The sequence below is a fragment of the Heterodontus francisci genome, chromosome 19 (assembly GCF_036365525.1).
Source record: "Heterodontus francisci isolate sHetFra1 chromosome 19, sHetFra1.hap1, whole genome shotgun sequence".
NCBI lineage: Eukaryota > Metazoa > Chordata > Chondrichthyes > Heterodontiformes > Heterodontidae > Heterodontus > Heterodontus francisci.
In genome coordinates, this window is record NC_090389.1 from 90,958,553 (window position 1) to 90,984,040 (window position 25,488).

At 45.6% G+C, this 25,488-nt stretch overlaps 1 protein-coding gene across 5 annotated transcripts in view; it reads left to right on the forward strand.

Moving 5' to 3' along the window:
• Positions 1-25,488, forward strand: part of usp19 (ubiquitin specific peptidase 19) — a 205,714-nt gene that overhangs the window by 168,870 nt on the left and 11,356 nt on the right. For all 5 annotated transcript variants that reach the window (XR_010977002.1, XM_068052211.1, XM_068052208.1 and 2 more), the window contains exons 22-25: positions 990-1,206; positions 2,533-2,685; positions 10,068-10,231; positions 15,383-15,561. Coding sequence is in view for 4 of the 5 variants with exons in the window: in XM_068052211.1 (XP_067908312.1) it covers positions 990-1,206; positions 2,533-2,685; positions 10,068-10,231; positions 15,383-15,561 (713 nt within the window). In the remaining variant the exon portion in view is untranslated. The remainder of the gene's footprint in view (positions 1-989; positions 1,207-2,532; positions 2,686-10,067; positions 10,232-15,382; positions 15,562-25,488) is intronic.

Here is a 25,488-nt window from a genome sequence, read left to right on the forward strand (position 1 = left end):
AGAGGTCCCAGCAAAAACAGTGTAAGAAGTAACATGGGCTTTCCAAACTGTCAGTGGCACCTGCTCCTGCACTGTCTGCCAGAGCCAGGAGAACAGATTCAAAAGGGTTTTGCAATCCAAATGTTGCGCAAAGCAAGCTTGGTGTATGCACTCTCAAAGGGTGGTGACAGTCAATTAACTGAAGTGTTCTGTTTCTGACAAAGTGTGCTCCAGTTTATTCCAAAAAAAAAATTATTCAAAAGTAAGCTGTTTCTATTCTATACAAGAAGACATGAGGGAAACAAATAAACAAATCTTGACTTATTAGCTTCGGTGCTCTGACTGTTGGTTTGCTTGTCCTCCGTTGCCTGGTGGTGACAGCATTCCACAGAACCATAGAAAAATTACGGCACAAAAGGAGGCCATTCAGCCCATTGTGTCTGCGCTGGCCGAAACATCTAGCCGCCCAATCTAATCCCACCTTCCAGCACCTGGTCCATAGCCTTGCGGGTTGCAGCACTTCAAGTGCATGGTACTATTTAAATATTCCCCCTCCACCCTGCACACTGTGTCCTCTCCTTCCCCCCCCCCCACCTTACGCTCTGTCACCTGCAAACACCCCCCACGTAGTCTGCCTGCAGCCTCCCAGCACGGTCTGTCGGCTGCACCACACCCACCCACCCACTCCCACCACCATCCCTTCACACACACTATCGACTTTCTGATGGGATGTTAAACTGAGGCACTGACTGCCCCCCTCAGATGGATGCGAAAGAATTTGAAAAAGGGTAAGAGGAGTTCTCCCTGGGTTCCTGACCAATATTTATCACTCAACCAACTTTAGGTTGCACAGTGGGTATAGAATTGCCAAGTGCTCAATGTAGAGCCATTCAAAGTTTTGATCAAGGTGCCTGTGAATGTAGGGCTATGTACAGTAAGCTTTCAGATGTTTGATATTTAACCTGGGTCTGTTGATGTCTTTGGATCATTCTGACTTCTCTCTTGCACAGGCGATGCTCCATTGGAGCTCCCAGATAGTATCTCATTAGCAATGGTGTGGAAAAACAATGAGCGACAGAAAGAGTACGTGTTAGTGGAATCCAAGGAGCTGGAATACGTTGAAGATCCCAGTTCAGCCAACGAGGCAGCCAGAGCTGGCTACTTCACCCTGGAACAGTGCCTGAATCTCTTCACCAAACCTGAGGTGCTGGCGCCTGAGGAAGCTTGGTAAGATTCCACCTCATCTCCCTCATCCCAATTTTATCTCTCCTTTTCCAGTCAGACAGTGAGTGTTAACCATGACTCAGTGGTTAGCACTCTTGCCTCTGAGTCAGGAGGTCGTGGTTTCAACTCTTACTCTGGAGACTTGAGCACAAAATTCAGACTGACAATCCCAGTGCAGTACTGAGGGAGTCCTGCATTGTCGGAGATGTCATCTTTCAGATGAGACATTAGATCAATGCCCCACCTTCCCTCTCAGGTAGACATAAAGGATCCCACGGCCACTATTTCAAAGAGCAGGGGAGTTCTCCCCCAGTTTCCTGGCTGGTATTTGTCCCTCAAAATGTTCCACAAACAGATTATCTGATCATTAATCGCATTGTTGTTTGTGAGATTCTGCTGTGCGCAAATTGCCATGTTTCTTGCATTAATACAGTGACTACACTTCAAAAATGTACCTCATTGGCAGTAATGCTCTCTGGGATGTTCCTGAGGTCCTGAAAGGTGCTATAGAAATGCAAATATCTCTTCCTTTCATCATGTAAAGCACCCTTGTTGAGCCTGATTATGTAAAATCTGCCCTCTGTAACTGAAGTCTGGATGGTGAGCAAGAATCCTCATTCAATTTTTTTTTTTCTTAGCCTAGTGGTTGAATACTCTCCACTTGCCTGGATGAGTGCAACTGAAACAATACTTGAAGCTCTAGCATGAAGCAGTCCATTTGATCGACACCTCATTCACCACCTTAAACATTCTCTCCCTCCGCATCAGCACAATGTGGCTGCAGTGTATACCATCTACAAGATGCACTGCAGCAACTCACCAAGGCTTCTCCAGCAGCACCACCCAAACCCGCGACCCCACCCTCCACTTGGAGACACAAGGGGAGCAGGTGCCTGGGAACACCAGCACTTCGAATCCCCCTCCAGGTCACACGCCATCCCGACTTGGAGCTGTACTGTCGCTGGAGCAAAAATCCCAGAGCACTCGAACTAACAGCACTGTGAGTGTACCAACACCATGCAGAGTGGAGCAGTTCTGGGTCAAGGTGGCTTGCCATCACCTCCTCAAGGGGTAAATGCTAATGGGCAGTAAGTGCGGGCCTTGCCAATGACGCCCACGACCTGAGAATTTTTAAAAAATAATTAATTTTAACATCTGGAATTGTTTTACTTCCTTTCTGTTGAATGGGCTGAGGTAAATTCAGGAGCTGGGCAGCCCGCTCAAGTTTCCTTGGCACTGTTGTATTTCTGGTAGTCTTGGGCAGCGACTTCTTATGTGCATGCAGGCAGTGCAGGCTTGGCACTGATAGCTGCTTCTGACCCATTGCAGGTATTGTCCTAAATGTAAACAGCACAGAGAGGCATCCAAGCAGTTGATGCTGTGGTGGCTCCCGAATGTACTCATCATTCAACTGAAACGCTTCTCCTTTCGCAACTTCATCTGGAGAGACAAGATCAATGACATGGTGGAGTTTCCCATCAGGTGCGTAAGACAAACTGAAGCTTCACTGAGTTTTATTTTGTTACACAAAGGCCTATCACTGCTTGTATCTACGTTCTAACTCATCTAGAATAATGCAACACAGAAGGAAGCCAATCAATCCATTGTGCCTTTCCCAGCTCTTTGAAAGAAGGTAATAATGAAGGCCACTTATGGCTGTGAAGACCCTCCAGAGGAAATCATCTCAATCCAGTACCGTAGTGGCTTAGGTGCACAAAGTAAAATTGAACGCTGCAATGTGGGTTCACAGTTCAAAACTGTTCCCTAATACAACACTCAATTTGCAGTGTGACATGTAGAGGCTATAAGATGGCTGGTGGTAAAAATGCATTAGTGCAGTCGCAGTGAACTTGTGAAATTGTGGCACCTGCGGAGAGTTGGGGCAACGCACTATGAGTAATACTCTATGTACCTGTCATGCCAGACCCCCACCTGCCAAGGATGAGGCACATTAATTTTGTCATGAACATTGATTTTAAACTGTTACTGGAGTGAAGAAAGGACTTGTTAAACAGATCAGCCGTGGCTGGAAAAGACATTTGCATATTAACAGACAGTGATTGGAAGGACGAGGGACCATTCCCTGATTCATTTAACCCACAATGGACCTTGATCACCAGGTATTGTGTATAAGAGGAGCATTCCAGCGACTGTTAAGGTGATACAATCCAAGACGTGGTCAGACCAATTAGTCACATGACTAACCTGCTTGGCAACCTGCGTTTTTCTGAATTGTGCAAACAGTTTGATCTCAAAGACTCTTTGCTCCTGGACTGAGAAGATCTCTCCTGTATGCTCCCATCTCTCTCTCCCAAGCCTCTGAATCTACTGAAGACACATGAACCCTAAAAGAGAAAAGTCTCCTACAGCGAACAAGCTTTAAGAAGAATACTGGGCCCCAACGAAAAGCAAGATCTACCTACAATCAAGGACTCTACAGTGAGCTCAAAGAACTGTAACAAAAACTCTTCAGATATTGCCTCAAACTTTTCCACTTTATTTTTCATCTCTCTTTTGTCTCTACTTCCATGTGTCTATTGCGTATGCATGCTAGTGTGGGCGCATCATGTATCCGTAGGTGTTAACTGAATAAGAGGTCAAGTTTAATAAATTTCAACTTTTCTCCTTTAAACCTAAGGAAGCTTGTTTGTGCTGGTTTCTTTGCCTTATAATTGGAAAGCGGTGAACAAGGATTCACCAAGGGGGAGCTAAAAACACGGTGTTTTTAAAATTAAACCCTGTTATGGTAAGACCAGGTGAAGGCTAAGAGGGAACCCTAGACAACTTTCTCGCTAAGGCATAATAGAAATTTGGGTGCTAGCATCCGGAATTTTACCCACAGACAAATGAGAGAAGTTAGAAGTGGGAAGCCAAATTGTTCCTAATCAAAAAAGAGCAAGATTTCAATACTGGTTTTCTTGTGGTTGTGTGTGCTTGAATACTAACATGTCTGCAACTGAAGCTAGTCGCTCCCCAAGCCAGGGTGAAGTAACTTGAGATAAGTTAAAAGCACTGTCTATGGAGGAGTTGAGAAAAATGGCTGAGCAGTGCAGGATCACTGTACGTGGCAAGGCTAGGAAGTCTGAACTCCTAAGGCTAGTGGCCAACCATTTTTCCCTTGAATCTGAAGAATCAGAAACTGGCATAGAAGCAGACTCTGCCAGGGTATTGTTAGCAAAGCTACAATTGGAACAAAGGAAACTTGGATTAGAAGAAAGAGAAAGGCAGGAGAGGGCGAAAGAGAGAACCTCCAGAAGGAGCATGAAGGAGAGGGAAAGAATATTCCGGAAGGGATGTGAAGAAAGAGAGCTGAAGCGGCTTGAGTTAACTGTGGCGACAGAGAAACCCCAGTGAAAGTATGACCAATATGGAGGAGTGTAATTCAGGGCTGGGTACAGAATTGTGAAAGCTGGCTCAGCTAATTCCAAGATTCAATCAGGAGGATGTAGAAGCATTTTTTGGGTCCTTTGTGAAACTGGCAAGGCAACTAAAATGGCCAGCTGAGACCTGGCGTCTCTTACTGCAAAGCAAGCTAACTGGAAAAGCCCATGAAGTTTATTCCCTGTTGCCAGATGAGAGTTAATCAAATTATGAACTGATAAAAAATGCTATCCTTGTGGCATATGAATTAGCACCTGAAGCCTACCGCCAAAAGTTTAGAACCCTCAAGAAGCAAGCTCATCAATCCTATCGGGGGTTTGAAAGAAGTAAGCAGCTGGCTTTTGACCAATGGCTGAGGGCTCTTGAAGTACAGCTCAGCTATGAGACACTCAGAAGTAATTCTGTTAAGAGGAATTTAAAAACACACTCCCACTCTCTATAAAGGCCCATGTAGAGGAGCAGCAGGTTCAGAGAGCCTGGCGAGCGGCCGATGAGTTTGTTTTAATTTATAAGTTGGTTTCCCAGGGGAGAGCCTTTCTTAATCACCCCCACAAATCCGAAAAGGACAAAAGATGGGAAGGTGATAGGACCCAAGCAGTCCTGGGAGAGAAAGAAAAGCAGGAAACACAGGGGTCCTCCTCTAACCTCTGAATTAATGGGCGGCGCAGTGGTTAGCACCGCAGCCTCACAGCTCCAGCGACCCGGGTTCAATTCTGGGTACTGCCTGTGTGGAGTTTGCATGTTCTCCCTGTGTCTGCGTGGGTTTCCTCCGGGTGCTCCGGTTTCCTCCCACATGCCAAAGACTTGCTGGTTGATGGGTTAATTGGCCATTATAAATTGCCCCTAGTATAGGTAGGTGGTAGGGAAATATAGGGACAGGTGGGGATGTGGTAGGAATATGGGTTTAATGTAGGATTAGTATAAATGGGTGGTTGATGGTCGGCACAGACTCGGTTGGCCGAAGGGCCTGTTTCAGTGCTGTATCTCTAAACTAAACTAATCAAAAAGGAAGGTGCTGTGAGCAAGAGTGAGACCTGGAGACCTGTGTGCTTCCATTGTAATAGACCAGGGCATTTAAAAGCTGACTGCTAGAAACTAAAGTGAAAACTGGTAGGGTTAATCAGGGCACACTCGCTCCGTGAATACGGGGCCTAATATAAAGCACAGCAGAACAAGCTATGTCTTTAACTGCAGTAAGAGTGCAACCCAGGAAGCTTACTCCGCCCAGTGCAGGAAGAGTTAATAGGATTCCTGAAGGTTATTAGATTTTTGTGTTTGAAGGGAAAGTAACCCCTTGCCCCTCGAGTGGGGCAAGCAAGCCCATAGTAATTCTCAGGGACACAAGGGCCACGAGATCCTTTTTTACTGGGAAAAGGCCTGACCTTTCCCCCAGAGAGTGCAGTGAACACCAAAATGGTGGTGAATGGTATTGGAGGGCAGTGTATGCCTGTACCTGTACACCACGTGCACCTGGAGTGCGACCTAGTTTCGGGACCGGTGACCATAGGGATTCTCCCTAGTTTGCCTGTGGACGGGGTTGACCTGCTCCTAGGTAATGATCTGGCGGGGGTGAAGGTGGCAGCCTTCCGCCATGGTGAAAGAAAGACCGCAGGAGGTCAGAAAGACAGGGCAGGAGACGGTCCCCTGCAGTTTCCCAGAATGTGTAGTGGATCAGGCCATGATCAAACCAGCTCCCCCAGTGGAGACTGCTTTGGCACTGCAGGCGCATGACCATGAGGTCTGCCTGTCCGAGACTTTCTTTGGAAAGTTAGGAGACCCATTGAATTAATTAAATGGATTTTCCCTAGCTGAGGCTCAGCGAGCTGACCCAGTATTACAAGAGTTAGCAGAGGCTGCCCAGTCTGAAAGTGAAGCAGAGGGGAGTCCCTGTTTGCGACTATTTAAAGAATGAGGTACTGATGAGGAAACGGAGTTCTCCTCACAGACTTGAGAGCAAGGAGTGGGCAGTAGTTCACCAGTTAGTGGTGCCACAGAGGTACCAGAGAGAAATATTAAGGGCCCACGAGACTACAGTGGCTGTACATGCTGGTATAAGAAAGACCAAAGCCTGCATAAGACAGCAGTTTGACTGGCCAAAACTCCAGATGTGGTGGAGTACTGCAGGAGTTGCCACATGTGTCAGGTTGAGGGGAAGCCCCACCCTGCAGTGAAACCTGCACTCCTATGTCCTGTACCAGTGTTAGGAGGACCCTCCAGCAGAGGGCTGGTGAATTGTAAGGGATCACCGCCGAGATCAAAAGGGGTCAGGCAGCACAAGGCTGGCAAAAGTTTAGAAAGAGAAGGGGAAAAGGTGACCAAGAAGGCAGGATAAATGAAGTCTGGGAGAAAACCTGGATGAAAATCCTTACTGTCCGGTCAGCCAAACCCAAAAAATGTGAAAAGTTAGACCCGCGTCCTCCTACGCAAATGCAGACTCGAGAAGCACCCCACCAGAGTTGCTAACAGCATTTACAGGAACCTGCAGAGACAAAGAAAGACGTCTATGGGGCAGAGAAACCGTGAGGGTGATGCCTCGCCTAGTTCAAGTGCCACAGGGGAGTGCAGTAGAGTCTGCACAACTACCTGCAGGCAGGATTGTCCTCTGGGACAAAGGGGAGATTAGCAAAGAATCCTCCCCTGCAGTCAGAATAAAGAAAACCACCCATCCCCCAAAGTCGAAAGCCTTTGCATGAATCAGCGAAGCACTGAGTGTGTTCAGGTTAGCCCCGCCCACTACTGACTCTCCTGAAAAAAAATTACCTCAGCAGGAACAAAGACCTTAGGCAGCCATGGTAATGGGCAAACGAAAGAGAAACTTCCCCAAAAAAGAACCACATGTTTATTGGGATGCCAAAAAGGGACGGTTTAAATAGGTTTTAGGATTTATGAATGAATGAGAGAAATGCATGGGTTTTTTCTGTATCTTCTATTTTCTCTCGACCCTTTTAATGAAATCCACTTTTCCACAAATCGCATTTCATTTTGCTGGGTGTGGAGGTGTCATGCTGGGCCCCCACCTGCCAAGAATGAGGTATTGATCACCAAGTATTGTGTGCAAGAGGGGCATTCCAGAGACGACTGTGATATAAGCCAAGACGTGGTCAGACCAGTTAGTCACGTGACTAACCTGCTTGGCAATCTGGGTTTTTCTGAAATTTTTTTTATATTCATCCAAGGGATGTGGGTATCGCTGGCTAGGCCAGCATTTATTGTCCATCCCTAATTGCCTCGAGAAGGTGGGGGTGGTGACCTGCCTTTTTGAACCGCTGCAGTCCATGTGAGGTAGGTACACCCACATCAAGGTCTGCTCAGGTCTGCAAAAACAAAAACCCAACCCAAGCCCGACAGAACCACGTCCGACCCGAGCCCGACCAGGCCCGAATCCTTCCATTTTTTTCCTGTGCTCGACCTGACCTGACCATCAGTTAACTTGCCTTCCATTTTTCACTTTGTTGCTGATCTGCACAAGCTTAAAATAACTGTAACAAAACCACCTTTCTAGTCAAAAAATTACATTCAGTGGAGCGACTTACCTGTGACAGTGTACCCAACCCGACCCCGAATGTCGGACCTGGAAGTGCAACCCAACCCAAGTCGTCTGGTCCCGTTGGGATCGGGTCGGGTAGCAGGCCTTTACACCCACAGTGCTGTTAGGAAGGGTGTTCCAGGATTTTGACCCAGCGACAGTGAAGGAACGGCGATATAGTTCCAAGTCAGGATGGTGTGTGACTTGGGGAACTTGCAGGTGGTGGTGTTCCCATGCATTTGCTGCCCTTGTCCTTCTAGATTGGAGAGGTCGCGGGTTTGGAAGGTGCTGTCGAAGGAACCTTGGTGCGTTGCTGCAGTGCATCTTGTAGATGGTACACACTGCTGCCACTGTGCGTCGGTGGTGGAGGGAGTGAATGTTTGTGGATGGGGTGCCAATCAAGCGGGCTGCTTTTTCCTGGATGATGTTGAGCTTCTTGAGTTTTGTTGGAGCTCTACCCATCCAGGCAAGTTGGAGAGTATTCCATCACACTCCTGACTTGTGCTTTGTAGCTGGTGGACAGGCTTTGGGGAGTCAGGAGGTGAGTTACTCGCTGCAGGATTCCTAGCCTCTGACCTGCTCTTGTAGCCATGGTATTTATATGGCTACTCCAGTTCAGTTTCTGGTCAGTGGTAACCCCTAGGATGTTGCTGGTAGGGCATTCAGCGATGGTAATGCCATTAAATGTCAAGGAGTGCAAACCGTTTGAACTGAGAAAGTCTGTTTGCTCCTGGACTGAGAAGATCTTTCCTGTATGCTGTCTCTTTCTCACAAGCCTCTGAATCCACTGATGACACATGAACCCCAAGAGAGAAAAGTCTCCTACAGCGAACAAGGTTTAAGAAGAATACTGGAGCCCAACGAAAAGCAGGATCTACCTACAATTAAGGACTCTACAGTAAGCTCGAAGAACTGTAACAAAAACTCTTCAGATATTGTCTCAAACTTTTCCGCTTCATTTTTCTTCTCTCTTCTGTCTCTACTTGCGTGTGTATATCGCGTACGCATGCTAGCATGGGCGCGTCATGAATCCGTAGGCGTTAACCGAATTAGAGGTTAAGTTCAAGTTTAATAAATTTCAATCTTTCTTCGTTAAACCTAAGAAAGCCTGTTTGTGCTGTTTTCTTTGCCTAATAATTGGAATGGTGAACAAGGATTCTGCAAAGAGAAGCTAAAAACGCGGTGTGTTTAAAATTAAACCCTGTATGGTAAGATCAGGTGAAGGCTAAGAGGTAACCCTAGATGCCTTTCTCATCTAGTCGTAACAGTACCTGATCCAGGAGTGTTTGATAACATAAGAGGTAGGAGCAGGATTAGACCTTATGGCCCCTCAAGCCTACCCCGCCATTCAATACGATCATGGCTAATATTCAGTTTCAACTCCACTTTCCCGCCCACTTCCCATATCCCCTAATTCCGTGACAGATCAAACATCTGTCTACGCCAGCCTTAAATATTTTCAATGATGGCACATCCACAACCCTCTGGGGTATAGAATTCACAACTCAGTGAAAAAGTTTCTCCTCATCTCAGATCTAATTGATTGACCCCTTATTCTGAGGGTTTGACCCCATGTTTTAGATTCCCCAGCCAGGGGAAACAACCTCTCAGTATCTACCCTGCCAAGCCCCTTCAGAATCGCGATGTGGACAGTATAGCAGAAGCTTTTACTCCATCAAACCTGTCCTATACCTGACCCAGGAGTGTTTGATGGGACAGTGTAGAAGGAACTTTATTCTATATCAGACCTGTGCTACACCTGTCCTGGGAGTGTTTGATGGGACAGTGTAGAAGGAACTTTATTCTATATCAGACCTGTGCTACACCTGTCCTGGGAGTGTTTGATGGGAAATCCCCAGTTTGAACATTTACAGGAATATCAGTGAGTCAGGATTACTTGAAAATGAGAATCTTTTATTAATTATTTTTTGTCTTAATCACTTTTTTTCCTTAAAAGAAATCTGGACCTGAGCAAGTTCTGCATTGGTGTGAAGGATGTTCGACAGCCACCTGTCTATGATCTGTATGCAGTAATCAATCACTATGGCGGGATGATTGGGGGACACTACACCGCCTACGCACGTCTGCCCAATGACAAGAATAGCCAGCGCAGTGACGTGGGTGAGTTAATATTCACCAGGCATGATGGTTGAGCCACAGGCTTCTGTTAGTTTCTTCCTGTCCAGGTCGCTGACTTAATGGGAGAGCAGCAAATGCGTGTCATAGTTATCCCTATCTCCCAAAGGAGAATCACGAAACCGACTGTTAGGGTCCAGAGATAGAACTCGGCTCCCTATCACATTTTACCACTGAACTGTGGTGTACAATTTCCTAACTGCTGGTCCTTGGGGTTTGATAGTCGTGTCCTTATTTTACTGGACTAATAATACAAAAAACATGTTCAAATCCCACCATGACAGTTTTCAAAACTTGAATTCGCTTTTAAAAATCTGGAAATAAAAGCTGATAGTTAAACCATGAAGTTTCAGATTGTTGCAAAAACCCAGCTGGTTCGCTAATATCCTTTAGGGAAGGAAACCTGCCATCCTTACTTGGCCTGGGCCTATATGTGACTCCAGTCCCACACCAACATGGTTGACTCTGAAGTGGCCAGGCAGTTCAAGATGAAGGCCCCAGCACTATCTTAGGGCAACTCGGGAGGGTTAATAAATGTTCGCCACGCCTGCAACACTCCCATCCTGTGAGTAAATCTTATTTTAAAATATGTTTTGTAGAAACTTGAAGTTGAGGATCATTTGGTTTAATATAAACGTTCAAAGATTGTTCCCAATTAAAGTTAAAGGAGCACGTTGCAAGAAGCTTAAAAAAAACTACTTTCTTTAATGCTGATTTCGAACAGATCTAGCAACTCAAAACTGGACATCCATGAGGCGCTGTGGGCCATTAGCAGCAGCAGAATTGTATTCAACCGCAATCTGTAACCTCATGGCCTGGCATATCCCCCACTCTACCATTACCATCAAGCTGGGGATCAACCCTGGTTCAGTGAAGAGTGCAGGAGTGCATGCCAGGAGCAGCACCGGGCAGACCTCAAAATGAGATGTCAACCTGGTGAAACTACAACACAGGACTACGTGCATGCCAGATAGTGGAAACAGCATGTAATGGACATGGCTAAGTGATCCCACAACCATCAGATCAGATCTAAGCTCTGCAGTCCTGCCACATCCAGTCATGAATGGTGGTGGACCATTAAACAACTGACAGGAGGAAGAGGCTCTACAAATATCCCCATCCTCAATGATGGGGGAGCCCAGCACATCAGTGCAAAAGACATGGCTGAAGCATTTGCAGCCATCTTCAGTCAGAAGTGCCGAGTGGATGATCCATCTCAGCCTCCTCCTGAGGTCCCTGGCATCACAGATGCCAGTCTGCAGCTAATCTGATTCAATCAACATGATATCAAGAAACTGCTGAAGGCCCTGGATACTGCAAAGGCTATGGGCCCTGACAACATCTTGGCTGTAGCGCTGAAGACTTTTGCTATCAAACTGGATGTGCCCCTAGCCAAGTTGTTTGTTTTTAATTCTTTCATGGGATGTGGGCGTTGCTGACAAGTCCAGCATTTGTTGCCCATCCCTAATTGCCCTTGACAACTGAGTGTCTTGCTGGGCCATTTCAGAGGGCAGTTAAGAGTCAACCACATTACTGTGGATCTAGAGTCACATGTAGGCCAGACCAGGTAAGGATGGCAGATTTCCTTCCCTGAAGGACATTACTGAACCTGATGGGTTTTTACGGCAAGCGATGTTAGTTTCATGGTCACCATTATTGAGACTAGCTTTCAATCCCAATTTTTATTAATTGAATTTAAATTCCACCAGCTGCTGTGGTTAAATTTGAACCCATGTCCCCAGGGTATAAATCTCGGTCTCTGGATTACTAATTCAGTGACATTACCACTCCACCACCATCTCCCAATACATCTACAACATCTGTCTGACATTGTGGAGAATTGCCCAGGTATGTCCTGTACACAATGCAGGACAAATCCAATTATCTCTCCATCAGTCCACTCTCGATCATCAGCAAAGTGATGGAAAGTGTCAACACTGCTATCAAGCGGCACTTACGCAGCAATAACCTGCTCAGTGATGCTCAGTTTGGATTCCACCAGGGCCACTCAGTTCCTGACCTCATTCCAGCCTTGGTCCAAACATGGACAAAAGAGCTGAACTCAAGAGGTGAGGTGAGAGTGACTGCCCTTGACGTCAAGGCAGCATTTGTCCAAGTGTGACATCAAGGAGCCCTCGAAAAACAGGAGTCAATGGGAATCAGGGATAAAGCTCTCCACTGGTTGTAGTCATACCTAGCACAAAGGAAGATGTTTGTGGTTGTTGAAGGTCATTCATCTCCGTGCCAGCACATCACTGCAGGACTCAGAGTAGTGTCCTAGGCCCAATCATCTTCAGCTGCTTCATCAATGACCTTCCCTCCATCATAACGTCGGAAGTGGGGATGTTTGCAGATTGTGCAATGAATCCGACTATCTCCCCTTGACATTCAATGACATTACCATTGCTGAATCCCCCACTATCAACATCCTAGGGGTTAGCATTGAACAGAAACTTAACTGGACCAACCATATAAAAACTGTGGCTACAAGAACAGGTCAGAGGCTGGGAATTCTGCGGCGAGTCACCCACCTCCTGACTCCCCAAAGCCTGTCCACTGTCTACAAGGCACAAGTCAGGAGTGTGATGGAATACTTTCCACTTGCCTGGATGAGTGTGACTCCAAGAACACTCAAAAAGCTCGACACCATCCAGGACAAAGCAGCCTGCTTGATTGGCGCACCATCCACCACCTTCAATATTCACTCTCTCCACCAACGCGCAGTGTGTACCATCTACAAGATGCACTGCAGCCCACTCACCAAGCCTCGTTCGACAGCATCTTCCAAACCCACAACCTCTACCATCTAGAAGGACAAGGGCACACAGTGGCGCAGTGGTTAGCACTGCAGCCTCACAGCTCCAGGGACCCGGGTTTGATTCTGGGTACTGCCTGTGTGGAGTTTGCAAGTTCTCCCTGTGTCTGCGTGGGTTTTCTCCGGGTGCTCCGGTTTCCTCCCATAAGCCAAAAGACTTGTAGGTTGGTAGGTAAATTGACCATTATAAATTGTCACTAGTATAGGTAGGTGGTAGGGAAATATAGGGACAGGTGGGGATGTTTGGTAGGAATATGGGATTAGTGTAGGATTAGTATAAATGGGTGGTTGATGGTCGGCACAGACTCGGTGGGCCGAAGGGCCTGTTTCAGTGCTGTATCTCTAATCTAATCTAATCTACCACCACCTGCAAGTTCCCCTCCAAGTCTCTCACCATCCTGACTTGGAACTATATCGCCGTTCCTTCACTGTCGCTGGGTCAAAGTCCTAGAACTCCCTTCCTAACAGCACTTTGGATGTGTCCACACCACATGAACTGCAGTGGTTCAAGAAGGCAGCTCACCACCACCTCAAGGGGAATTGTGAATGGGCAATAAATGCTGGCCTAGCCAGCGACGCCCACATCCCATGAAAGAATAAAATTGCTGTTACCTGCCTACATCCTATGGGGACCAGCAGGATATCTCTGCATCCAGAAACTGAACTGGAGTAACCATATAAATACTGTGGCTGTAAGAGAAGGTCAGAGGCTAGGAATTCTGCAGCGGGTAACTCATCTCCTGACTCCCAAAGCCTGTCCACCATCTACAAGGCATAAGTCAGGAGTGTGATGGATAATAGAATATAATAAACGCTTTCAAAAAAGGGCAGCTTTCTCCATTAATCAGTGAGGAAAAGGCATTGGTCAGTGAGATAACGCGATATACAGATCAGTAGTTCCAGTTCTAAACCCTTGCCTGGACTGAGATAACAGGTCTCTGTCCCAATTTTCCAACTGGGATGCGACAACTGACCTTGCTGCCTCTGGGCCAGGGAGGGGAATAGCAATAGGAGTAGCCCATCCAGCCTCTCAAGCCTGTTCCACCATTCTATTAATACTTCAACTCTAATTTCCCATCTTGCTTGATATCCCTCGATACCCTTGCCCAAAAAACAAATCTATCGATCTCAGTCTTCTAAGCTCCAATTGACTCCCGGCATTCACAGTCTTTTGGGGGAAGGGTTTCAGATTTCCACTATCCTTTGTATGGAGAAAGTGCTTCCTGATTTCACTCCAGAATGCCCTTGCTCTCATGTTAAGGTTATGCCCTTGTTCTGGACTCCCCCCACCAGAGGAAATAATTTCTCTCTATGTACCCTATTGAATCCTTTTTAAACATCTCAAACAGGTTCCCTCCATCTTGTATACTCAAGTGAGTACAAGCTAGGTTAATACAACCTGTTGTCATAATTTTAACCTTCCAGACCTTGGTTTGATTCTGGTGAATCTGCAGTACCCAAAGCTGAACGCAGTACTCCAGATGGCATCTAACCAAGGATCTGAACAACTGAAGCATCTATTCATTCCCTTGAGATAAAGGCCAACATTCCATTAACCTTTCTGATTGCTTTTTGTATCTGTCCACTAGCTTTGAATGATTTCTGTACTTGGACTCCAAATCTCTCTGCTCCTTTATGATTCATAGTTTCTAACCATTTGGAATAAAATCAACCTGAAGTTTCCTGTCATGATTGTTGCTGTGCAGGTGTTAGGAGTGAAGGAGTCAGTGATGGTCTGCCCACCTCCCCCAGTTGAATCGTTCACTCGGCAACTGCTTGAAGTATGGTACAGTAGTGAGGGTATCTCATCTCTGGAACTTTACCCCAGCAAGGGTCAGAGGTTCGGGGAAAATAAGAAACTTTGAATTTCCATCATTTGTACATTTTTTTGTCATTATTTTTCTATGGTTTCCTCATACAATCAGTAACACCAAAAAGATTGTTTGTGTTTGTCCCTTGGGCAAAATGCATGGTGATAAGAATTCCTTTTGGTTCTGCATGTAAATGAATTGTTGAAGATGTCCTAAGTCACTTTCTAGAGAAATGGACGCCGTGTTAAAAATGGCAACATTTGGGCTTTTCCCAGAAATGCTGAACCAAGAACAACTTCATAATCGCATTTCCAACGTTGCAACATGTGCCGACAGAAAGGATTCTCATCCACCCCGCTCCACCACCACCACCCCCACCAACCATCCACTGGGTGCTCAGTGTGTTCCTTAGTTCAGTATTAGTCTTTAAGTACCAGCTATCTTTACTCTGCCCCTGTGATAATCAGCTTTGGGCTGTAAAATAAGTTTGCACGCCTTCTTCCTGCGCAGGTTGGCGTCTCTTCGACGACAGCACTGTCACAACGGTTGATGAAAGCCAAGTGGTCGCACGACACGCATATGTACTGTTCTACCGTCGTCGCAATTCTCCAGTGGTAAGACCTTCTCGGACGAGAGCTGCTGCACATGGAGCAGAGTGCACAGCTGAAGCAGAAGGAACAGCCTCCCAGGTTTGTAGAGAGGGGGGAGATTCCCGTCCCTCGCTCTTCAATCTTTTGTAATACAGAAACGATGTATTGTTTGTGTCGTCTACCTCGAGATTGATACAAGAGTTACTAAAGCTCTTGGTGCAATCACTTTGTTCTCTCCCTCCCTGCGTATTCAGTAATGTGCAGATATCCGATTGTCATTTCAGTTGACTTGTAACCTCTGAACGAGTACTTTCTCTAAACATGTTGCATAATAAATGTCGTCTTGAGTTCGCCAAGGTGTTTGCGGTGACAGAATCGAATGAAATGTTTTACACCTTCCACTGATTCTTGTTCAAGGTGACTTGCTCTTTGCTGAAATTGCCGGTCAGCTAATTTTGTGACTACATCACTGCAGCAGTTTCAAGTGCATTGATCTCCCAAAGGAAAGTTTGCTGCATTTCCTGCTGATTTTATCCTGAGAGTATCTTAATGTATTTTCCCTTATTCTCCTGGAGATGGATTAGCATCCTAGGAAGGCATGCTGATTTATAACAGGAATACCCAGTGGTGGATTTAACTGTTTATGTATTGCTGTTTGAATCCAATCCAGCCGACTACTCCATGTGGAGCATCGCTGCTAACCTGATCCCCTATCCTCATTCAATGCCCTTGCATACATACTTTCCAGCAAGAATCACTGGATAGTGACCAGAAATAGTCCTTTTGTTTTCCAGCCTAGTGACAGGCAGGTCAAGTATAGTAGCTCCTAATCCCCCAACCGATATCAATTAACCCAGCCTGGCAGATTTTCATCTCTCCCACACATTTTTGTCGTGTTCTGCAGTCTTTTGGACCTGCGGCTGTATCTAGCATCATCTGGTGTCTTCACACAAGAGAATGAGGAAGTAGACTCAGAGAGAGACTGTGAGGTTCTTGAGCAAATTGTCATAGGGAGTGACAAGGTATTGGAGGTTTTGGCAGGCTTAAAAGTGGACAGATCTCCAGGTCTGCATGATTTGTGTCCTAGGATGCTATGGGAGGCGAGGGTGGAGATTGCAGGGACTCTGACCCTAATTTTTAATTCCTCTCTGGCCACAGGGGAGGTGCCAGAGGACTGGAGAACAGCTAATGTGGTCCCACTATTTAAGAAAGGTTGCAGAGATAAGCCAAAGAACTACAGACCAGTGAGTCCCACGTCAGTGGTAGGGAAACTATTGGAGAAAATTCTGAAGGAGAGAATCTATCTCCACTTGGAGAGGCAAAATTTGATTAGGAATAGTCAGCAAGGCTTTGTCAGAGGGAGGTCATGCCTAACAAATTTGATTGAATTTTTTGAGCATGTGACCAGGTGTGTAGATGAGGGTAGTGCAGTTGATGTAGTTTACATGGATTTCAGCAAAGCCTTTGACAAGGTCCCACATGGGAGACTTATCAAGAAAGCAAATGCACATGGGATACAAGGTAACTTGATAAGGGGGATTCAAAATTGGCTTAGCTATAGGAGACCGAGAATGATGACAGACGGCTGTCTGTCTGGAAGCCAGTGGCGGACCCCAGGGATCTGTGCTGGGTCCCCTGTTTGTCATTTATATAAATGACTTGGATGACTGTGGGGGGTAGGATCAGTAAGTTCGCGGATGACACAAAGATTGGCCGAGTGGTTAACAGTGAGGTGGAGTGTCTTAGGTTACAGGAAGATACAGACGGGATGGTCAAATGGACAAAAAAGTGGCAGATGGAATTTAACACTGGAAGGTGTGAGGTGATACACTTTGGAAGGAGTAATGTGACACGGAAGTATTCAATGAATGGCCTGACACTGGGAAGTTCCGAGGAACAAAGGGACCTTGGTGTGTTTGTCCATAGATCTCTGAAGGCAGAAGGGCAGGTTAATAGGGTGGTGAAAAAGGCATATGGGACACTTGCCTTTATCAATTGAGGCATAGATTACAAAAGCAGAGAGGTTATGTTGGGGTTGTACAGAACTTTGGTAGGGCCACAGCTGGAGTACTGTGTGCAATTCTGGTCACGACATTATAGGAAGGATGTGATTGCATTGGAGGGGATGCAGAGGCGATTCATCAGGATGTTGCCTGGGATGGAACATTTAAGCTATGAAGAGAGGTTGGATAGGCTTGGGTTGTTTTCACTGGAGCAGAGAAGATTGAGGGGTGACCTGATCGAGGTGTACAAGATTATGAGGGGCATGGACAGGGTGGATAGGGAGCAGCTGTTCCCCTTAGTTGAAGGGTCAGTTATGAGGGTCGCAAGTTTAAGGTGAGGGGTGGGAGGTTTAAGGGGTATTTGAGGAAGAACTTTTTTACCCAGAGGGTATTGACGGGTCTGGAATGCCCTACCTGGGAGGGTGTTAGAGGCAGGTTGCCTCACATCCTTTAAAAACTACCTGGATGAGCACTTGGCACATCATAACATTCAAGGCTATGGGCCAAGTGCTATTAAATGGGATTAGGTAGACAGGTCAGGTGTTTGAATGCATCGGTGCAGACTCGATGGTCCGAAGGGCCTCTTCTGCACTGTATTATTCTGTGATTCTAGTGGACTCAACACTCAATGATTACATTTCTGACATGACGAGGAAAGGATAAAGTTGTATTCTCTTGAACTGAGAGGCTCAATGGGGCATTTGCTAGGCATTCAAAGGAATAGGAAATGTAAAGAGATTATTTCCATTGATAGCTACATGGATAACACAGGTGGATACCCGGTAGAGATTAGAAGAAGCTTTTTCACGTAACGGTTAGGGGAGCGTGGAATGCTTCTCCAGATGAGGTGATTGATCAAAATTGATAACAGCATTCAGAAAGGTATTGAATAAGTGAATGTAAAATGGAGTGGGAAAAAGCAGGAAGATGGGGCTGTATAAAAGCAGCCTCCAAGAGCAGCCCAAAATCAGCCCAGGCAAAAGGGACTGAATTGCCTCCCCCTCTGCTAACATTTCTGTGTAGTTGCTGCAGTGTTACCAAAAGTTAACTGTGAATTTTGAGGATCTGCTGCTCCTGTGTATATAGTACCCTGTGAGTATGAGGGAAGGGCAGGGGGATTCCTGGCTGGCTAGTAGGAGTGTGTCTGACCAGTCCCTGGTGGGTGAGCATCAGTAGTAAGCACTGCATGTGTTTTTTATTGTCCATCCCTAATTGCCCTTGAGAAGGTGGTGGTGAACAGCCACCATGAACCGCTGCAGTCCCTGTGAGGAAGGTACACCCACAGTACTGTTACAGAGGGAGTGCCAGGATCTTGACCCAGTGACAGTGAAGGAATGGCGATATAGTTCCAAGTCAGGATGGTGTGTGGCTTGGAGGGGAACTTGCAGGTGGTGGTGTTCCCATGTGTCTGCTGCCTTTGTCCTTCTAGGTGGTAGAGGTCGTGGGTTTGGAAGGTGCTGCAGTGCATCTTGTAGATGGACTGAATGTTTAAGGTGGTGGATTGGGTGCCAGTACAGTGAGCTGCTCTGTCCTGGATGGTGTCGCGCATCTTGAGTGTTGGGGCTGCACCCATCCAGGAAAGTGGAGAGTATTCCATCACACTCCTGACTTGTACCTTTTAGATGGTGGACAGGCTCTGGGGAGTCAGGAGGTGAGTTACTCGCCACAGAATTCCCAGCAAACTTCAGCCATTTGACAATATCACTCGGAGAAACCACAGGATAGTCGGTGTGGGAAATGGCAAAATGCCAATGTGGTGCACAGAAGCGGGGGACCAGGGTGGGGAATCTCTTGTAGGTTGGGGGCTGAGGCATATTCTTGGGGCTAACGAAGCTTTACTGTATCTAACTATGCTAAACCTGACCTAGTAATAAATGACACTGGGTGCCTGAAATGGAAAGACTTCCATTCACCGACACTAACGTCCCTTAATTTGCTTAGAAATGAAAATCATACATTTCAAGGCTTTAACAAAGACCAAGTTTTCATTTCAGCTCGGAAGAGCACGTTGCAAATACAAAATATGCTCAATGGGCAGGAACACACAGGTATTGAGATCTAGAAGTTGGAGCTATTTATCTTGGCCCCACATAGGAACAAGAGGAGGCCTTTCAGCACCTCGTGCCTGTACCACTATTCAATTAGATCACAGCTGATCTGTATCTTGGCTCCAGCTTCCTGCCTTGTTTTGTAATCCTAAATACCCTTGCCTTACAAAGATCTATCAATCTCAGTTTTGAAATTTTCAATTGAACCCCAGCCTCAAGCTTTATGGGGTGAGTTCCAGATTTCCACTCCCCTTTGTGTGAAGAAGTGCTTCCTGATATCATCCCTGAAAAGCCTGGCTCTAATTTTAAGTTATGCCCCCTTGTTCTGAATTTTCGCCAGCAGAAATAGTTTCTCTCTACCCTATCAAATCCTTTAATCATCTGAAAGATCTCACTTAGGTCACCCCATAATCTTCTGTACTCAGGAGAATACAAGTCTAGTCTGTGCAACTTGTCCTCACAATTTAACCTTTTTGGTCCCAGGATCATCCTGGTGAATTTGTGCTGTCCCTGCTCCAACACCAATATATCCTTCCTGAAATGTACTGTCCACAACTAAACGCAGTTACTCCAGAGAGGCCAACCAGAGCTTTACACAACCATAGCAAAACTTCCATCCCATTGCATTTCTAGCTCCTTTTGAGATAAAGCCACTACTTCAATAGTCTTTTGTGCCTGTCCACTAGTTTTTTTTGGTGATTTCTGTACTTGGACCTCTAAATCTCTGCTTCTCCGCTGTTCCTAGCTTCTCAATATTTAGAAAATGCTTTGATCTTTCTTGCTTGCGTCCAAAGTGGATTGAACTCCATCTTAAAGGCCTGCTACCCGACCCGAACCCGACAGGACCCAATGACGTGTCGAGTTCGGATCGAGTCGATCTTCCGGGTCCAATTTTCAGGCCTGGGTCAGGCCGAGTCTGGGTTGGACACACAAAGTAAGTATTACATTTTGCTCTGCTGGTAAATGTCAAAAGTTGAAAAGCCTGCCTGAGCTGGGAGTCAAGGAGGGAAGCTCTGAGTCTGTGCAATGAGCGAGTGAGCATCTCTATGACGTCATCACGCTCATGCTGCAGCTTCCTGCAGATTGAGTCGCAAGGTAGGTAAAGGGAACATTCCGGTAGTCGGGTCGGGCTCAGGTCCGATGTGGTTCTGTCGGGTTCGGGTTGGGTTTTTTTCCCGTGACCTGAGCAGGCCTTTACTCCATCGGCCAGTTTTGCCCACCCACTTAATCTATCATTATCCCAATGCAACTTTCTTCTCTCATCTACACTACTTCCTGTGCCACCTGAGTGTCATCGGCAAACTTGGATCCATTCCTTCATCTAAGTCATCGTGCTATTTATTACCCTTGCACGTTTTAAATCTTCCCCTGTTTGGTAAATGGAGCTTTTTTAGCATCTTGTGCATTAATGTGGCACTCAGATCAGGTGACAAATGACTACTGATCCCTTTGTACTTTTCCTGGTCTGGGGTTTAATTCACCAGCTAATCTGGGCCAATGTACGTAAACCAGATTAATGTAAAATCACAAGGCAGTTTTGCAAGGTTAGCACAGTTTAAAAAGTCAAACATCTAAATGTGCAGGAACTGAAACAGCATTGAAACTTGCAGCTTTGCAGGCTCTGAAAATTGTTTGTTTTCATGGTCCTTTCTCTGACTCCTTGGGTTCACCACTCGTTACTTTGAAAGAATATCCCAAGATAAAGCCCTTGAAGTGACCTTGCCCTTGAGTAGTTACATTTACAAATGTAACTTAAAAGTTTTCTGAAGAAATTTGGCTTGCCTCCCAGTTGAACAGCTATCTTCATGTTATTCTGAAACTTTTTTGCTAAAGGATGACATCTTGCACCTCAGCTCCTAAAGCCATTTCTGCTGTCACCACTAGCTCTATGGAATGGATAAGTTTATTTTGATTTAATTATTTTAAAATTGATGAAGGGCCATGACCCATAGTGCAGGGCACCACTAGGGTTGAAAAAGTAGGAGAGGACGTTGTGCTTCAGTGACACTTGGGTGTTTGGATGCTTGTAAATTGTTGGAAGAAAGGAAAGACTGAAGGAGCTGGGGAGATGCTGGGTAAAGTATGAGTTAGAGCAAGAGACTGAACAAAGAGTGATGATTTCAACAGTGAGAATGACTATTTGTTTTTATTTGTTCCTGGGAAATGGGTGTCATTGGTAAGGCAGTATTTTTCACCCATTCCTAGTTACTCAGTGGGCATTCAGAGTGTGGGACTGGAGTAGTGTCGCCATTTCAAGGTGAGCTGACAAGTCCCATCCCTGAATGATCTAAGTGAACCCATTTGGATTTTTACAGCAATCAAGCAGCTTGCAGCCCAAAAAGAACAGGATTGGTTGAATTCAGTTTCACATCTTGCCCTGGTTGCATTTGAACTCCAGATCTAGTAAAGCAATCGGCTATGGTGCCCAGGCTGCAATATATAATTCCTTGTTTGACGCATCATCCTCCAGTAATTATAGATGAGAAAGGCCATTTGGTCCATCTTAATTCATCCATCCAGAGAGAACTCGAGGAACAAGAGTAGGCCATTCAGCCCCTCGAACCTACGATACCATTGAAGTATCTAATTGTTTCTTAAATGATTCATGGGGTCTTTGTCTCTATTGGTGTTTATGGAAATCCATTACAATTTTGGAATAACAGGAAGTGGAGCCATATTCTTGCCATTGCCCTATACTCTTTGAACACTTGTGAAATACATTCAATTTAAAAGAAACTTGCACCAAATCCTAATCTGATGTACAGTAGAAATGGGGTCAGATTCAATCTAAACTTAATCTTATGTCATGTCAATAGAGTTAAAAAAAAATATTAAAATAAATTGTCCCTGATTACTGAAAGCATGCTAGACCCTACATTTTAAAAGAAAAAGACTGCAGGAAGATATGGACTAGTCAGGTGGGCAGAAAAGTGGCAAATGGAATTCAATCTGGAGCAGTGAGATAATACATTTGGGGTCGGCAAACAAGACAAGGGAATACACAATAAATGGTCGGATACTGAGAAGTGTAGAGGAACAGAGAGACCTTGGAGTGCATGTCCCACAGATCCCCGAAGATAGATAGCAGGACAGGTAGATAAGGTGGTCAAGAAGGCATATGGGATAATTTCCTTTATTGGCCAAGGCCTAGCATATTCGAACAGGGAGGTTATATTCAAGCAGTATCAAATACTAATTAGACCACAATTAGAGTCCTGTGTGCAGTTCTGGTTGCCACATTACAGGAAGAATGTGATTGTAGTAGAGAGGGAACAGGGGAGATTTATGAGGATGTTACCAGGGATGGAGAATTTTAGTTATGAGGAAAGATTGGATAGGCTGGGGTTGTTTTCTTTAGAACAGAGGAGGTTGAGGGGAGACTTAATTGAAGTCATGGGGCGGCATAGTGGTTAGCACTGCAGCCTCAGCGACCAGTTCCAGCGACCCGGGTTCGGTTCTGGGTACTGCCTGTGCGGAGTTTGCAAGTTCTCCCTGTGACCGCTTGGGTTTCCTCCGGGTGCTCCAGTTTCCTCCCACATGCCAAAGACTTGTGGGTTGATAGGTAAATTGGCCATTGTAAATTGCCCCTAGTGTAGGTAGATGGTAGGAGAATTGAGGGAAGGTGAGGATGTGAGACGGAAATGGGATTAATGTAGGATTAGTATAAAATGGGTGGTTGATGGTCGGCATGGACTCGGTGGGCTGAAGGGCCTGTTTCGGTGCTGTATCTCTCTATGACTCTATGAAGTCTATAAAATTGAGGGGTCTAGATAGAATGGATAGGAAGGACCTATTCCCTTTAGGAGAGAGGTCAGTAACCTGAAAGTAATTGGTGGAAGGGTTACAGAGGAATTGAGAAATTCTTTCACCCAGAGGATAGTGGGAGAGGTTGGTCTGGAACTTACTGCCTGAAAGAGGAGTGGAGGCAGAAACCCTCATCGCATTTAAAAAATACTTGGATACTCATTTGAAGTGCCATAACCTACAGGGGTACAGACCAAGAGCTGGTAAATGGGATTAGGCTGGATAGCTCTTTATTAGCCGGCACTGAATTGAATGAGCCCCTTCTGTGCTATAGCTAGAAACCTAGAGTTTGCGAGGTCAAATCCCACCACGACAAGCTAGGAACATAGTCCATTCAGCCCTTTGCGCCTGTTCTGCCATTCAGTTAGATCATGGCTGATCAGTGCCTGGACTCCATTTACCCACCCTTTCTTTGCTTTATTTTGCTTGATACCCTTACCCAACAAAAATCAATCAATCTTGGTCTTGAAAATTTCAATTGTGGAATTGGGTTCAGTAATTCTGATCATTTATGGACTATCAGTAGAAAGGATGGCTATGAAAGTTACAGGATTGTTGTTCAGAGACAGAAACCTTACCCCTTGCCCAGACTGGCTTATATTTGACTCCAAACCACATTCTTAATGCCCTCAGGACAACTAGGGATGGGCAATACTGTGTTGTCCATGTCACCTACATCCCAGAACAAATAGAATAAGCAATGACATTGGCTGTTTTCCTAGTGCTTTGGAAAACTAACAGAGACCCCCTCCCCCCCCCCCAACCCCTCTTCATAACAAGATATAGTGTTGTTACTCATAACCCCACCATATCATACAGCACAGGAGGAGGCTGTTCAGCCCATAGGCCGATGCTGGCTGTTTGAAAGAGCTAGCCAATTAGTCCCACTCGCCCCTACCTACACTCTTCCCTACACATAGCCCTGCAATTTCTTTCCTTTTCAAATATTTCTGCAATTTCATTTTGAAAGTTACTATTGACTCTGCTTCATTTTCATGCTATGATTTTCCAAAATTCCTTAGATTCAGGAATGGTCCCATCAGTTTGGAAGTTGGCAAATGCTACACTGCTTTTCAAGAAAGGAGTGAGAAAGTAAACCGGGTACTACAGGTCAGTTAGCCTAACATAAGTCGTTGGGAAAATGCTGGAATCTATTAAGGAAGTCTTAACAATGCACTTAGTAAAGCATAGTATGATTAGAACAAGTCAATATGGTTTTACTAAAGGGCAATCCTGTTTGACAAATTCATTAGAGTTTTTTTGAAGATGTAGTTCGTCGGGTAGATAAAGGAAAACCAGTAGATGTAGTATACCTGGATTTCCAAAAAGTATTCAATAAGGTGCCACACAGGATTAATAGGCAAGATAAGGGCTCATAGAGTTGGGGGCAATATATTAGCGTGGATAGAGGATTGGTTAACAGACAGGAAGCAGAGAGTGAGTGTAAACGGGGCATTTTCAAGTTGACAGGCAGTGAATAATGGAGTGCCACAAGGATCAGTGCTGGGGCCTCAGCTATTTACAATCTATATTTAGAACGGCGCAGTGGTTAGCACTGCAGCCTCACAGCTCCAGGGACCCGGGTTCAATTCTGGGTACTGCCTGTGCGGAGTTTGCAAGTTCTCCCTGTGACCGCGTGGGTTTTCGCTGGGTGCTCCGGTTTCCTCCCGCTGCCAAAGACTTGCAGTTGATAGGTAAATTGGCCATTGTAAATTGCCCCTAGTGTAGGTAGGTGGTAGGGAATATGGGATTACTGTAGGGTTAGTATAAATGGGTGGTTCTTGGTCGGCACAGACTCGGTGGGCGGAAGGGCCTGTTTCAGTGCTGTATCTCTAAATAAAATAATGACTTAGATGAAGAGACAGAGAGTAATGTATCTAAGTTTTCTGATAATACAAAGGTCGATGGAAAGGTAAGTTGTGGGGACGACACAGAGGCTGCAGAGAGATATAGACAGGTTAAGTGAGTGGGCAACAAGATGACAGATGGAATATAATGTAGGGAAGTGTGAAGTTATTCACTTTGGTCGTAAGAATAGAAAAGCAGAATATTTTTTAAAAGGTGTGAAACTTGTAAGTGTTGATGTTCAGAGAGACATGGGTGTGCTTGTACAAGAAACACAAAGTTAGCATGCAGATACAACTAGCAATTAGGAAGGCAAATGGCACGCT